The sequence below is a fragment of the Marmota marmota genome, unplaced genomic scaffold (assembly GCF_001458135.2).
Source record: "Marmota marmota marmota unplaced genomic scaffold, marMar, whole genome shotgun sequence".
Taxonomy (NCBI): Eukaryota; Metazoa; Chordata; class Mammalia; order Rodentia; family Sciuridae; genus Marmota; species Marmota marmota.
Window position 1 is genome coordinate 24,856,102 of NW_026000153.1, and position 17,167 is coordinate 24,873,268.

General features: G+C 34.7%; 1 protein-coding gene across 3 annotated transcripts in view; it reads right to left on the reverse strand.

The window, feature by feature from the left end:
- The window catches only part of LOC107146251 (zona pellucida binding protein), a 98,297-nt gene that overhangs the window by 61,060 nt on the left and 20,070 nt on the right, over window positions 1-17,167 (reverse strand). For all 3 annotated transcript variants that reach the window (XM_048786595.1, XM_048786594.1, XM_015490326.2), the window contains one exon: window positions 12,546-12,695. In XM_048786595.1, coding sequence (XP_048642552.1) covers window positions 12,546-12,695 — 150 coding nt within the window. The remainder of the gene's footprint in view (window positions 1-12,545; window positions 12,696-17,167) is intronic.

Genomic DNA, 17,167 nt, shown 5'->3' on the forward strand with positions numbered 1-17,167 from the left:
CACAATATCCTAGTGAAGAAAAGAAGCCACATCTCTCCAAGTTGCCTACAAAAAACAGGATGGAGCCATTCTGCAGGTGCAGTACAGAAGCTGACAGCATGGGTAGCTAATCCCTAACTACAGGACTGGCAAACCAATACCGCATGACATAGAGAGTGGCTAAGTGACGAGGAGAAAATCAAACGTGGAAAAAATTTACACAGGAGAATACAGGTCATAGAAACCATCCAACTTGACGCTGGTGGTTTAAAAGGCCAGCTGGGAGAGCTTCGCCTAGCAAGGAATTCAAAAGGATGGGGGTGGGAGTGATTGAGTTTAGAGATTAAACCTGAGAGACCAGTAATTTTGGAATCCAAGCATGACAGAGGGAACTAAGGACTGACTCCTACACTGCACAAGTGGAACCCAAGAGAGATTTCTGGGGTGGAGTCTCCCAGTGTGAACAAGTAACTGCTGGGAATTGGAGTTGAGCTGATTTAAAATCTTTGGACCAATTGACATTCAAGGAAGAACCTGGAAACTGACCAAGCTTAAACCCCACCTCCAGGAGCTCTACCAATGGGATCTTCTCTCTCACATTCCAGCAACCCCACCTTGAGGATGAAGGAGTCATCACACTCCAGCCCACCCCACCTAACACTGCTGAAAAGGGAAACTGAGAATTTTCTGAATTCCAATGAAACAATTCTGTAAGTTTTCATCTCCCCCCCCCCTTTTTCCTTTTATCTCTTTATTTGTGAACTGAATGGTTCATGGAAATATATACATATTTGTTTCTTTTTTTATCATTTCTAATATTTTTGGAAGAAGTTATTTTTCATGGGTCAGTATTTTGAGGACTAGGATTCTGAATAGTATACTTCAGTTTTGTTATGTATTCTTCTATTTTTATATTTATTTATTTTATTTTACATACTTTTCTCTCACACTTATCTGTTTCCCTTCTCTTTCTCTCTTCTGTTAACAGTCAATCTCTACTGTTCTCTCTTTCAGTCCCCTTTAAGTTTTAACTTCAATTTTCTCTCTTCCTACTCATAATCTACATATCCTACATTGCTTCTATTCTCTTCCTGTTCACCATTTGAAATTGTAAACCTTTTTGCAAACTTTCTGTTTTTACTGTGGGCAATAAATGATCACATCATTTCTGTTTACTGTGCCAATCAACAATGTATAGGTCATAGCAGTAACTATTTGGTTTAATGCTGTATATTGTTTTCATTGGTTATTATTATTATTCATCGGCTCCTAAACTGTGTAGTCTTCAGGGACACTGTAAGTCCACAGGATCAAAACTGTACTACCTCAGATCCATACTTTTATATGGGTTGACACAGCATGAAAAAGCAAAGTAAAAAACCACCCCAAACAAACCAAAATACCTCAGTAACAGAATCCATAGACAACACAGTGGAAAATATGTCAGAGAAGGAGTTTAGAATGTTCAGAGTTAAAAACTGACATGTGAGGTAAGGGCAATGTAAGGAATGAAATCAGAGAGAAAATACAGAAAGTGAAAGATCACTAAAATAAAGAGATACAGATTTGGGGGAAAAATCAAGCAGAAATCCTCAAAATGAAGGAGTCAATAAACCAAATAAAAAATTCAATGAAAATTATCACCAGAAGACCAGACCACTTGGAAGACAGAGTTTTAGGCAATAAAGACAAAATATAAAATCTTGAAAGTAAAGTTGGCCATGGAGAAAAGATGTTAAGAAACCATGAAACGAATATCCAAGAAATATGGGATTATATGAAAAGACTAAATTCAAGATTTATCAAGCTAAATGAAGGCTGAAATACAAACCAAAGCAATGTTCAATCTTTTCAATGAAATATCAGAAAATCCATAACCTTAAGAATGAAATGGAAATCAAATACAGGAGGCTTACAGGACTCCAAATATACAAAATTCCAACAGACCCACACAAAGGCACATTACTATGAAAATGCCTAACATAAAGAATAAGAATAGAACTTTAAAAGTTGCTAGAGAAAAACGACAGGTCACATTTAGAGGGAAACCAATCTGGATCTCAGCTGATTTCTCAACTCAGACCCCAAAACTAGAATGTCTTGGAATAATATATACCAAGCTCTGAAAGAAAATGGATGCCAGTCAGACTACTATACTAACAAAATTAAGCTTCAGAACTGATGATGAAATAAAAAACTTCCATGATAAGTAAAAGTTAAGAATTCACAACTAGAAAATGTGCACTAAAAAACATACTCAATAAAATATTTCAAAAAGAAATGAAAAGTAAAAGTGAAAACCAGCAGAGAAGGGAATTATACTGAAAGCATAGCCAAAGGAGACAATAACTCAAATTAAAAGCCAGAAATAAATAAAAATGACAGGGAATAAAAATTATTTCTCAATAATACCACTGAATGTAAATGGCCTAAACTCATCAATCAAATGACATAGATTGGCATATTGGATTTAAAAGCAAGACCCAACAATATTCTGTCTCCAAGAGACTCACCTCATAGGCAAAGACATCCACAGACTGAAGGTAAAAGGATGGGGAAAAAGGTATATCATTCACATGGATCTCAAGAACAAGCAAAGGTTTCTATCCTCATATCAGAAAAAGAAGATTTCAAGCCAAAGTTAATCAGAAGGGACAAAGAAGGATATTCCATACTGCTTAAATGAATTTTAAATCAACAAGATATAACAATTGTAAATATTTATGCCCCAAATGATGAAACATCTACATTCATCAAACAAATCCTTTCAAGTTCAAGAATCAAATAAACCAGATACAAGAATACTTGATAAGTTTAACACACCTCTCTCATCACTACACGAAAACTAAAGAAAGGAGCTATAGAAATAAAAATATAATTAATAATGTACACATAACATATATAGATATTACATAAAATATGTATCTTATAATATATCTTATTATCTTATATATTATCATTATGATATATAATATATATATATATAGAGAGAGAGAGAGAATATATAGAATGACTAAAGATACTCTTACTGGCAGCATATATATATATATAATTTTCTAAAATAACCATATCTTAGACCAAAATGCAACTTTTTCAAAATACAAAAAAATAAAGAAATACCTTGTATTCTATCATATCATAATGGAATGAAATTAGAAATCAACAATAATATACAAAATGGAAACAACTCTAAAATCTGAAGACTAATACACTATTCATTGATCAATGGAGAGCAGAGAAAGGAATGAAATTAACAAAACACTTAGAGGGAAATGAGAATAGCAGCAAAATATGAAAATCTACTGGCACTATTAAGGCAATTTTAAGAGGAATGTTCACTGCATTTAACTTGTTCATTAAAAGAATAGAAAGTATCCAGATAAACTTTACATCTCAAAGGCCTAGAACAAAGAACAAATCCACAACAAAATTAATAGAAGACAGATAATAAATAAAATCAGCTGAAATCAATGAAACTGAACCAACTACAACAGCAAATGACAATTAAAAAGTACCAAAGAAACAAAAAGTTAGTTCTTTGAAAAAATAAATAATATTGATAAACACTTACCCATGTTAACCAAGAGTAAGAGGGATATAACAAATGATTAAAATTCTTGATGAAAAAGGAAATATAAACATGAACACTACCAAAATAAAGATGAAAATCAGACAATAGTTTGATAATTTATACTCTAATAAAATGAAAAACCTTGAGACATCAATTTATTTCTAGAAACATATGATGTATGTAAATTGAATCAGGAGAACATAGAAAATTTGAACAGATAACATTTCAACAATGAAAGGACATCATCAAAAGCCTAGCAACAAAGAAAAGCCCAGGATCATACAGAGTCTCAGCAGTTCAACAAGCCCTTCACAGAAGAATTAACACCAACCTTCCTCAAATTATTCCATGACATAGAAAAGGTGGGAACCCTTCCAAACTCATTCTATGAAGCTATTATCACCCTGATATCTAAAACAGACAAAGGCACATCAGTGAAAGAAAACTTCAGACCAATATCCCTCATGAACATAGATGAAAAACTTCTTAATAAAATACTTTGAAATTACATACAAAAACATATTTAAAAGATAGTGAACCATGCTCAAGTGGGGTTCATTCCAGGGATGCAAGGTTAATTCAACATACAAATATTAATAAATGTATTAACAGTCTTAAAAACAATAATAACATGATTATCTCAATAGATAGTAAAAAAGTATTTGACAAAATACAGTATCCATTCACTAGAAAAATTAGGAATAGTAGGAACATATCTCAACATTGTAAAAGCTATATATATTATAACAAAGGGCAAGATCATTGTAAAAAGAGAAAAATGCAAATCATTCTCTCTAAAATCCAGAATAATACAAAGATGCCCTCTTTCACCACTTTTACTCAATATATTACTTGAAACTCTAGCCAAAGCAATTAGACAAAAGAAAGAAAGTGATACAAATACACAAAGAACTCAAATTATCCCTAGTTGCCAATAACATATACTCAGAAGACCAAAAACATTCCATGAGAAAACTCCCAGCAAATCAGTAGGATATAAACTTGACATCATTAAATCAATTATGTTCCTTCACAACAATGATGAACCAACTGAAAGAGAAATTAGGAAAACTATCCCATACACAATAGCCTCAAAAACAATGAAATATTTTGGAATCAATCTAACAAAAGAGTTGAAAGACTTCCACAACAAATACTAAAGAGCACTAAAGGAAGAAACTGAAGATGATGTTTGAAGATGGAAAGATCTCCCATGTTTATAAATATGCAGAATTAATATTGTCAAAATGGTCATACTATCAAAAGTTCTATACAGATTTAATGCAATTCCTATTAAAATTTCAATGATGTTCTTCACAAAAATAGAAAAAGCAGTCATGAAATTCATTTGGAAAAATAAGAGGCCCAAATAGCCAAAGTAATCCACAGCAAAAAAAAAAAAAAAAAAAGTGAAGCAGGAGGCATCACAATACCAGACCTTAAATTATACTACAGCACTGTAATTACAAAAAAAGCATGGTATTAGCACGAAAACAAACATGAAGGCCAATGGTACAAGAAGGAAAACAGAGAAAACCCCACATAAATACAATTTTATCTCATATAAGACAAAAGTGCCATAAAGATACATTGGAAGAAAAAAAAACTCTTCAATAAATGGTGGTGGTAAAGCTGGAAATCCATAGGTAGCAAAATGAAATTGAACCCCTCTTACCCTGCACAAAATTCAACTCAAATTGGACCAGGGACCTAGGCATTAGACCAGAGACCCTGTGCCTACTAGAAAAAGTAGGACCAACTCTCTCATGTTGGCTTAGGAACCAACTTCCTCAATAAGACTCCTACAATGCAAGAAGTAAAATCAGGAATCAATAAATGGAATGGATTCAAACTAAAAAGCATCTTTACTGCAAAGAAAAAAATCAAGAACATGAAGAGAGAGCCTACAGAATGGGAGAAAATCTTTGCCAAAATCTTTCCCTTTGAATGAAGGGAAAGGAGGAAAGATGAGAATAGTTTCAATAGTTATGCACCTCAGACAGAGCATAAATCTTCAGAATATATCAACAATTCAAAAAACCTTATACAAAAAACCCAAATAAAACAATCAATAAATAGACAAAGGATCTAAACAACCACTTCACAGAATAAGAAACACAAATGGTCAACAAATATATGAAAAATGTTCAACATATCTAGCAATTAGAGAAATGCAAATTAAAACTACACTGATTACATCTTACTCCAATAAGAATGGCAATTATCAAGAATACAAGTAACAATAAATGTCAGCAAGGATATGGGTGGAAAGGTACACTCAGACATTCTGATGGGACTGAATATTGGTTTAACCACTCTGGAAAGCAGTATGGAGATTCCTCAGAAAACATGGAATGGAACCACAATTTGACCTAGCTATTCTACTCTTCATTTTATATCCAAAGGACACAACCACATCAGTGTTTATAGTAGTCCAACTCACAATAGCTACACTATGAAACCAACCTAAGTGCCCTTCAACAAATGAATGGATAAAGAAATGTGGTATATAAACACAAAAGAATATAATTCATCCTTAAGGAAGAATGAAATTATGACATTTGCCGGCAAATAGATGGAGCTTAAGAATATCATGGTCAGGGAAATAAGATAATTCCAAAAAAAAAAAAAAAAAAACAAAGGCTAAATGTTCTAATATACAGATACTAACTCACAATGGGGGATGAGGATAGAAATTCATTGGAGTAGACAAAGGGGAATGAAGGAAAAGGAGGAAGGATGAGAATAGGAAATACAGTAGAATGAACTTGACATAACATTTCTATGTTCATTATTGAAACTCTACATCATGTACAACCACAAGAATACTCAATGTACATATAAAAAGTCAAAATACATTCTACTGTCATGTATATCTAACAAGAACCAATAAAAACATTAAGAATATAACCTAGGGAGTCTTGCCCCAGAGTTTGTGCTCTGAACCACTATAATGTGATGCTCAGACTTAACATTTCTTCATCTTACAGTTATACAATTGCCAACACTTTTTTTTCAAGCCCATCTTCAAGTCTCACTGAAGAGATACAAGAAATATAAAAATGACAAGTAATCCATAACAATACCAAAGATCAGAAAGTTCACCTCAAATATAGAGAGCTCCAATGTTCTTCAGTCAACCAGAGGGGTGTCCCTGCCTGCTCCTGGCTTACACTGCTGAAGAAGAATTCTCCACTTACAATGAAGTGAATGCTGCCATTTTTCCACTATCTGACTTTTGTTGTTGTTATTGTTACCAGGGATTGAAATCAGGGACACTTAACCACTGAGGCACATCCCCAGGGTTTTTTTTTTTATATTTTATTTAGACAAAGGGTCTCACTGAGTTGCTCAGGGACTTGCTAAATTACTGAGGCTGGTTTTGAACTCAAGATACTCCTGCCTCAGCCTGAGCCTCTGGGATTACAGGCATGTGCACCTGTAGCTCCTACCTACTCCTTTAAGTTACACTATCGAAACTAGGATTCTATCTACTTTCTTAGTTACTTCTGTTTTTTATATAAACACTAGACAGCTTCTAATTGCTAAAGAAACATCCACTGGTTTCATCTATGACCAGGAATGAGAACCACACAATGGTCTCAAACAGCATATAGTAATAAAGAAACAAAATTACAAGAGCAACATAAAATAAGGAAGAGAGATCCAAGATAACTAATGTCAAACAAAATGAGTTCCAGAAGGAGACAAAACAGTGAAGTAACAAAGGAACAAACAGGAAAAATATCCTACAAACTAAAAATAAAGATGTTACCAGGAGAAAGAGGTTCATCAAAGAGTAAACAAGAACACTGAAAACAAAGAATATGCCTAGATACAAATCTTATAAATGTGTCACACACTGATTCAACTATAGCATAAAATAAATAATGCACACATTTATCATGTATATACATAAACATACATCATGATTTATAATATCAAATACATATATGCATACAAATGTCACATGAAATAATTGAACACATGAAGTCAGAGCTGTAAACTAGAGCAAGTCTCATGATAACGCATGGAGACAAAGCAAGTGCCTCTCTACCTGTGGATTTTAAGAGCAACTTTTGCTTTCCAGAAATTTGCAACATATCAAGTTATTGCCTCAGGCAGAAGTCTGAATATAAAACAACATACTGTCAAAACATTCTCACTATCTCAAAAGTACTTTCTTCTGAATGCCTAGTGGAAGTCTACATAGACACACACAATAATACAGGATTATTTAATGTATATGAGTTAACAAGAAAGTAGAGGCTGTTTGTAGGGTTGGCTTTTGGCTAGTAAATATTTCCCTACACAGATGGATCCCCCCCACCACCATCATAAAACTGTTTCCCAGTTGAGGCTCTGAACACACCTGTCTGTCTTCTCAGATGCTTGATTTTTTTATAGTTGGTAGGCACAGAATGCTTAGGCATCTGATTAGTTCCTAATTAACACTGGCTACTGAGATTCTACTGCATCTCTGGGCAGAAACATGGCACATGTTACTAGACTTTCACTACTGAAGAAAGGAGAAGGCTCCATGCAACCCCTCAGTGAAGGAGAGTGTAGGGATCTTTTACAAAGATTTCTCCTATCACCTTCCTATGCCTCTTTACCCTTGATGATCCTATTGTTTATCTTTCACCTCACCTATGACACAATTATATGCTGTGTCCCTTACATCATTGTAAGGAATCAAGTAACGTGCAAAGACTCCCCCAACAGCTTATAAACTAAAATCCTCCAATTAAAATCAGAAAGTTTAGAAAAAAAGAAACAAGTCTAGAAAAAATGAAAATGATAAAAATGACATAAAAATCAATACAGAAATTATATATTATAATTAGAAGAAACAGTATCTAAAATAGATGACAATGATTAAAATCTATAGCAGGTATCTTCAAAACTTTTTGTCTTATGTTCTCTTCACATTTTTAAAAATTACTGAGGATCACATAAAAACTTTCATTTGGGTTTTATGTATCAATATATACAGTACTAGAAATTAAAATAGAAACTTTAAAAATATATACTCATTAAAAGTGAAAATAAATCCACTAGATAACATAAAAACATTTTAGGACAATATCTTTTCAAAAACAGAGAGAAAATAGTATTGTTTTATGTTTTGCCATTTTTTAAAGGCCTGGTTTCATAAAATTCCACTATATTCTTAAATTTATTTCTGCATTCAAGTTGATATATGAACATAAAAATATTTTCTTATACAGGTATATAATTGGAAAGAAAGCAATCTTTTCAGGTAACCATGAAGGTTCTTTTTTTGACATCACACACACTCACCAAGTGGGGGATTTCTTAAAAATTTGTTGGATAGTATAATCTGAAACCATATTAATGAAGTATCCATCCATTAATTTCTAGTACTTTGAATGAGTATTTTCTGCCCATGCAGGGTTTTGTAACATTATGTTCAAGCAATTCAAACACTATTGGTTCACTATATACAAAGCTTCCAAATACTGACCAATTCCATTAAACGAAGTCAAAAGAAGTAAAACTCAGCTGTCTTCACATATGAGGAAGCTGTCAAGCTCATGATGGTAGGGACATGGTTTCTAAAATTCTTAAAAAGTTAACTGTTATCACTATTAACAATGATGACCAAGATATCTGTTGTTGATACACTAAAAATGGTTCTACATGAAAAAAGTGATGTGTATCTCTTATAATTACATAGGAGTTTTTCTTAAGAGAACATCATACTATAGTATTAAGATATACATAGAAAAAGTGAAAAAACATTTATTCAAGAAAATGTAAAGTCAGAACAGTAATCATATGAAGCAAGTATTTGGGCCAAGAACTATTCCCTTTCTGCCCCTCAGCACAGCAGAAGAGATGATGATTCCACGCCAACTGGTATAGAGGAGAACACAGGGCTCTCTCTGACCCTAGCTCCCAGTTGGAGGGTTATCTCCATGAAAGGCAGAAGCTGGCTCCATTTCTCAGGGCTCAAGGTGAGGCACAATATCATAGTGGAAGAGTGTGGCAGAGAGAAGCAGCTCACATGATGATCAGGAAGGAGAGAGGAAAAAGACTCCACTATCCAGGTACAAAATATATACCCAAAAGCTACACCCCCACTGCCCACCTCTGTTAGAGTCTGTAAACAAGTCAAAATAACACCTGGCATTTTGCCAGGGGAATGTTAGAGTTTGTAAACAAGTCTGGATGGTGCCTGGCAAAATGCCAGAGGGAGCGGTTTGAGAAGTAACAAAAACAAGCCATTAAGTGTGGAGATTCCTGATTGGTTGACTGATGTATCTAGTTTATGCTAATTAGATAAGCTGTGTGGAATGTATAAATACTGCTCCTGTCCTGCAATAAACGGCTCCTACTCCTGCTGTATCAACGTACAAAAGTTATTCGTCACCCCCCGGTTATTTTGCTGCAGCCGGACTGCGGCAGATGGTGGCCCGTTACGGGGAGCCCCGGGACACTCGGGGGTAAGTGACGAAAAAAAGCTGCCCGTCCATAGATAGGACGGGAGCAATCTGCTCGTCCCTAGGCAGATAGGGCGAGAGGAAAAATGGCCATTTCAAGAAAATGGAGAAGATTGATACAGTATGTTTGTGTCTTGTTTTGTCTCAGTGTATTGTATTGTCTTTGTGATGAAAATATGGAAGGGGTGAGAAGTAAATTACTAAGGGAAGAAGGCACCCCAGTGGAACCAAGAATAGTTAGGGCATGTGTTGATAAAAGCCCAGGAACTCTAGTCAGAAAGAAAAAGAAAGTTCAGAAGAAGAAAGATTATCAGGAAAAAAGTTGCAGCAAAAGGCTATTACTAAATACTTTTCGTTACCGGAGGGTGCGTGAAGCGGAGAGGCGGCTGCCGAGTGTGCAAGCCGGTCACAGCGCAGCAAGGATTTTCCAAGAGGCGGCGGTGACTGGCCCTTCCCCGCCTCCTGGCCGGGGAGCTGGCTCTTCCACTGCCGCGAGCCCAAATCTAGACCTGACCTGGAGGCACAGTCTCGCAGGCTCTTGCTCCCTGTGCCCAGTAGCAGTTTGAGTCCGGGACACTCCCCAGGGCCATCTGGGGCTGCCCAGGCACTACAGCCAGCAGAAGATGCTACTGGTGTCCCTGATGTTTGGTCATTTTCAATGCCAATAACTAAGCTACAATGGTTCTCCCACACCTGGAAGCTGATGAGTAATGAGCACTATTAATGCTTATTTCAAATGCAAAAAAACCTTGAGATAATATACTAAATTGTTCAGAAGGTTGTTTTCTTAGTTAAATGCTACAGGATTTTCTTTAGCCATCCGGAGTTCCTGCCTTCGTCCCAGTGCTGGTAAAGACCAAGGTGGAAGAATTTCTAGTGTTGCTGAAAACCAGACGAGACTTCAGATCAAGCTAGTTGCCTGCAGAACTTACCTGGACTGTGATTTAAGCTGGCTGCCTGCAGAACTTACCTGGACTGTGATTTAAGCTAGCTGCCTGCAGAACTTACCTGGACTGTGATTTACCTAGACTGTGAGTTAATCTATTGAGACATTGCTTTACCTGGACTGAGACAACAAACTGTAATCTACAACAAATTGTTACTCAGTATCTTTGCTAACGGTGTCATTGCTGGTATAATTTTTCCAAGGGCTTCTTGCATGGAGCCATCAATTGGCTTGGTATTGTGGCATTTTGTATCCTCCCTTTCTGTTTGTGGCAGGTTATTTATGGTGTTTCTGTAAAAACCACTATGGTCGTTATTTAAATTAAACAAAAGGGGGAAATGTTAGAGTCTGTAAACAAGTCAAAATAACACCTGGCATTTTGCCAGGGGAATGTTAGAGTTCGTAAACAAGTCTGGATGGTGCCTGGCAAAATGCCAGAGGGAGCGGTTTGAGAAGTAACAAAAACAAGCCATTAAGTGTGGCGATTCCTGATTGGTTGACTGATGTATCTAGTTTATGCTAATTAGATAAGCTGTGTGGAATGTATAAATACTGCTCCTGTCCTGCAATAAAGGGCTCCTACTCCTGCTGTATCAACGTACACAAGTTATTCGTCACCCTCCGGTTATTTTGCTGCAGCCGGACTGCGGCACACCTCCTCCAGCCACACACTACCCTCCTTCATTTACCCATCAGTTAATCCCCATCAGGAGATTAATCCACTGATTAGATTAAGGCTCTCATAGCCCAATCATTTCTCCTCTAAACCATCTTGTATTGTTGCACATATAAGCTTTTGGGGAACACTTTATATCCAAAACATAACACTACTATAACACATAACCACAAATTTAATTGCTTAAATAGCACAGTTATTATCTTATAGTTCTATAAAGCAGAAATCCAAACTGAGTCTTTCTAAGCTAAAATCAAATGCATTCCTTCTTTCTTAATTCTGTGCATTAACAATCAAACTTTTAGGAAAGGAATATACAATGTGCTACCTAATACTGATTTAGGAAATGGCAGTATACTAGTAATCATGATACTTAGAATTTAAGAGTGGTACACAATAAATCAAATCACCATCAGAAAACATGATTTATACAGCCCCTACTTTCATTAAAAAACTTAAATGTATATACATCATGACATTCTCCTTTAAAAAAAAAAACTAAGCCCCATTAACTATTCTGTGCCCCAACCACATTAAACTACACAAAGTAAAATAAGCATGGCAGATTCATTTTAATTAAAAAAGACCAAAACAGCAATTTCCCTTTAAAACAATACTGTTAAAATATTTAAGTATTTTAAAACATTAAGGAATATTAATCCAGGTTGGTGGTGCATGCCTATAATCCACCAGCTCAGGAGGCTGAGGCAAGAGGATCACAAATTCCAGGTAAGCCTCAGCAACTCAGTGAGGCCCTGAGTCACTTAGTGAAACCTTGTCTCAAAATTAAAAATAAATAAATAAAAGGCCTGGAATGTACCTTAATGGTAGACTGACTCTAGGTTCAACTCTCAGTACCAAAAAGAAAAAATAAATAAATGATATACAATTAAATTCATTTCTTACCATATACAAGATATTTTAGTTGAAGATTTTTAACAATTTCTTCCACAGTAGGTTTATACTCAAGAAAACATGTGTAAACTCCACTCATAGCCTCCTCGAAGTTCTGGAATATAAGGCTTCCTGTGGATGTTACTTGTGCAGTTCTGTTTTCTAATAAAGCAATAAGATACAGTTGCTTAAATTACATAAGACAGGAAAAATACAAAACAGTTATTAAGCAGAGTCAAACCACCAAAATTTATCTACACAGTCATTCACCCCTTACATTGAGCAGAGCACTATCATAAATATAATATATATAGATACACAAATACATTAAATGTATATACATAAACATGAATTATATATATTATATACAGAATAAATACATGTTATTTTATATAGTATATATCTATATATACTATAAAATACTACATATTTTAAATGATGAATTATTTCTGACTTCAATAAGCTTACAAACTGCGTATGAAATTGATAAAACAATAGAAGAAAAGCTAACAAAATATTATCATTAATAAATATTTCTGTCACTACACAGAGTGTAAAGCAAAAATTGGGTTATAACCTTGAGGGATGAAAAAGAAAACATATAGAATATTAGATCATCTGACTTGCCCAAGGTCACAGAACAACAGAGGTGCAGTATTGGGAGTCAGAATAGGACATAAACTCCCATTTTGTTTCAACATACCTTATGAAGTATCACATAAGAGAAAAGCTATTATTGTAAAATGGAAAATAAATAAATGTGACTTTGAGGTATTAAGCCCTGGGTTTGAAGTCTACTTGTTAATATTGTTAACTACTTAATCTTGTTAACTACTTAATCTTTCTGAAGTACAACTCTTTCATTTGTACAATGAAGAATCATGATATTTGACAGTCTACATAGAATTGTTCTATGTAACAATTATAATAAATATGAAGGTATCTGCAAAGTCTATACGTTATCATTCTGCCGCAGTCTGGCTGGGCACACAATCACGAGCCACCACACAGCTTGTAGATTCAAACAGCAACTCTTTATTCCCGAACTCACACCAGCCGTATACAAACACGTTCTGGGGAAATCCACGTTCTCTGCCCAAATCCACGTTCTCTGGGCTTCTGTCTCCCAAAATATACTCTGAATCCCGTGAGAACTCAAGGGGAACTTAGGCAGCAGGATACGCCCTATTCCCAGCAGGAATAATCTTAAACCTTAAACCTGGAACCTAAACTGGGAACGCCCTAAACCCGATTATGTTAAACCAGGAACACCCTAATCCGCCCTGGTCCTTGAGCAAGGTCAACTACATTCAATGTCACTGCAAAATGTCAGCAACATGGGGTAAGCTGGCAAGGAAATTGTCATACCTACTTGGCTAATGGCTCCCAGCATCATTCAAGTAATATTTTATTCTGAAAGTTTATAACTACACTTTTGTATCAGAAACATTCTAGGTATTAAAATTTACCTAATAATTTAATATTCCATTCATTAGAATTATCTCAGGAAACAGATGTCTACCTTTTCCTATTTTAAGTAAATGATTAAACACTTGTAAATTTTAAGTTAAAAAATTCTTCAAATTAAGACAAAGATGAGTATTCTTAATGCTGCAATTTTCATTATTAATTAATTTTATAAATACTGATTGAGTTTTTAGTACATGCTAAGCCTTGCTTCAGATATTGAAGGAGAAATGATGGATATACCCACCCTCAAGCAATTTACATAGAGCAATATGCCTTGAGAACTCCCATTTCTATGTTCTGGATGAAGCTGAAAAACGTGATATAAATTTAGAATACATTTCTATTGTAATGCCTTTTTTCATGAATATCTTTTAATAAAAAATTACATATTAATGTTAACATGTTAACTCTCCTAAAATAGATTACAGAGCTTGCAGGTGTTTGATATCTAGTTCAACAGACCAATCACCTCACATTAATACAACAGAAAGTGCCTGTAAATTTTAAAGAAATCATCAATGAGGTCATATATTTCTTGGCAATAATTTGAAATGAAAGTTTGCCACACAAAAAGTATCAACAAATGTATCAAAATATCTATTTAAATATTCTACTACAAATGTTAAATATTATGAGTTACAGAAAACTAAGTAGCATTAAAACTATAATAAAATGCCATCTGACTATTAAAAAAATTAAAAATTACTCTTTCAAAAGATATCCAGAGAATGTCATATTCTATAGAAGGACTCATTCTATAATATTGCTTGTTAGTGATCATTTCATAGACCCTTAAGTGACTAAGTCTAAATGGAAATTCATGAACCCAAGTGCTATGTACTTGACATTGATAAGATAAGACAGTTTTGAGAACATATGCAGCAACAGATATTCAATATTAATGTTTCATTAGTTAGTAATTCTTCCTTTCTAGCTTATATAAAAATTCAGAGTTGAACTAGATCTCTAGAAGTCCATGTCTTAAAGCTCTAAAATTAACAAAATTTAAGCTAACTTAATTATAGCTAATTATTTTTGAAATAGGTTTATACTTCTGATTTCAGCTCAGAAAAGGAAAATGAATGTAATAGTACAAACCCATCGTTACAATAAGGAAAGACCAAGGAAAAGCTGCCAATTAACAGTTTTTCTTGATTTATAAAGAAATTGAGGTGGTAGGGCATATCTGAGAATAGATAGAGCTTAAAAGCAGAACAAAGATCTGAGCATTTTTTTTCAGCTGCTACATAAATTGTGGTTATGGTTTAGATCCAAAATGACCCCACAAAGCTCATGCGTTGAGGAGTTGGTCCCCAATGCAGCAGGGTTCAGAAATGGGGTCTTGGGAAGATGACTAGATCATTATAACTTTGACCTCAATGAATTAATTCATTTTTGATTCACAGCTTAATGGATTTGGGGGTGAAAGGGCTAACTTTGGTTATTAAAGTGACACTCAGCTTCATAGCTGCCATGAGAGGTACAGCTTTGTTTCACCACATGTCCTGGCCATGATGCCCTACCTCACCTAAGGCCTACAAACAGGCCAACTGATTATGAATTGAAACCTCCAACACTGTGAGTCAAAATAAGTCCTTCCTCCTTTTAAGTGTCTGTGTCAGGCATTTTGTCATAGCCACAGAAATTTGACTAATATGGTAAGAAGATTCAGCCAAAATTTTTTGATGAGTTGTTAAAAGCCAAGTGAAGACCAATGTAAGAAAATGAACCCTCAAGGGATCACACACTAGAAAATTGTGCAATGTTATAAGTTTTTTATCCACAAACTCCTCCCATGCAAACAGAAAGATCAAAGGAAACAAGCTTTCCACAGGAGGTGGCTAGAAGAATGTAGGTTTTGCCAAAACTACCCACACACACTTTTCCCCACACCTCCTAATGGAATAAAGCTTTTAAATACAGAGAGAAACAAAACTGTTACCTACAGTGCTAGAGAAACTTGTTGCAGCTCAAGAAACAGGAAGTAGGAAAAAATGTTTCAGCCTTGGCAAAAAGTCAGGAAGAAGTGCTAGGTCAGAATTACAGCTGGAGGAAGACCCAGAGCAATCATGAAGGCTAAATTCCCAAGAAACTGAGATCTTATGCTTGTCAAAGATTAAAACTGAATCAATTCAGAGAATGTCCCTCTTTCTGAATTATCAATCACTAATAAACATTTAATTTTTTTTTTTTAAAAGAAAGCAGTGGAATAATGCTGGCAGGGCTGCAAGAAGGACTTTCTGGGCAACTGTCCAAAATAAGAAATCCAAGGAAAGATTACACACTGGAAAAAAATTCTAATGAATCCAACTATACCTTAAACATTTTAAGGGTATTTGAAGATTTCAATGCACTGAATATAGTCATGGCAACAATCAATATCAAAGTCCGAAAACTTTTTACTAAATTAACACATCCCTAACATTAAAGGATGATTATCTCAAAGCAGAAAAATATCTACTTTCCTAGTCAAAATGTCCAAATTCAATAAAAATTGTCATATGAAAAGGCAAAAAAATTGGCACATTCACAAGATAACAAGCAATGCTAAGGACAAGACTTTTTCATGGCATAGGTATAAAAATTATTGATGATTAATTTAAAATAATTAAGGTGACAAAAGATATACTGGAAAACAGAGACAATATATAATATCAGTTGAGTAATTTTAGAAGAGAAATTCAAAGTACAGAAATGATTAATTGAAATACTAAAACTATACACTTATTCAAAGTGTTTATTGAAACACAAGGAGAAGAAAAAAAGAAAATATGGAATCTACAGTACTATATTAGAAAGGGTTGTGTAAGTGTGATAGAATATCAGGGAATTATAGAAGATGTGGTGGCACAGAATGGGGCCAAAGGTATTTGAAGACACAACAGTTGAGAATTTTCAAAAACTAATGATGTCAAACTACAGATCCAAAAAGCTCAGAAAACACATGCAGAAAAATATAACCACCAAACAAAAACATACACAAAAGAATCAAATTACTGGGCATGGTGGTGCATGCCTATAATACCAGTAACTCAGGATGCTAAGAAAGGAGGATTTCAAGTTTGAGGCCAGCCACAACAACTCAGTAATGCCATAAGCCACATAACAAGACACTGTCTCAAAATAAAACAATATGATATATCAAAGTGCATAAATGCATTCTA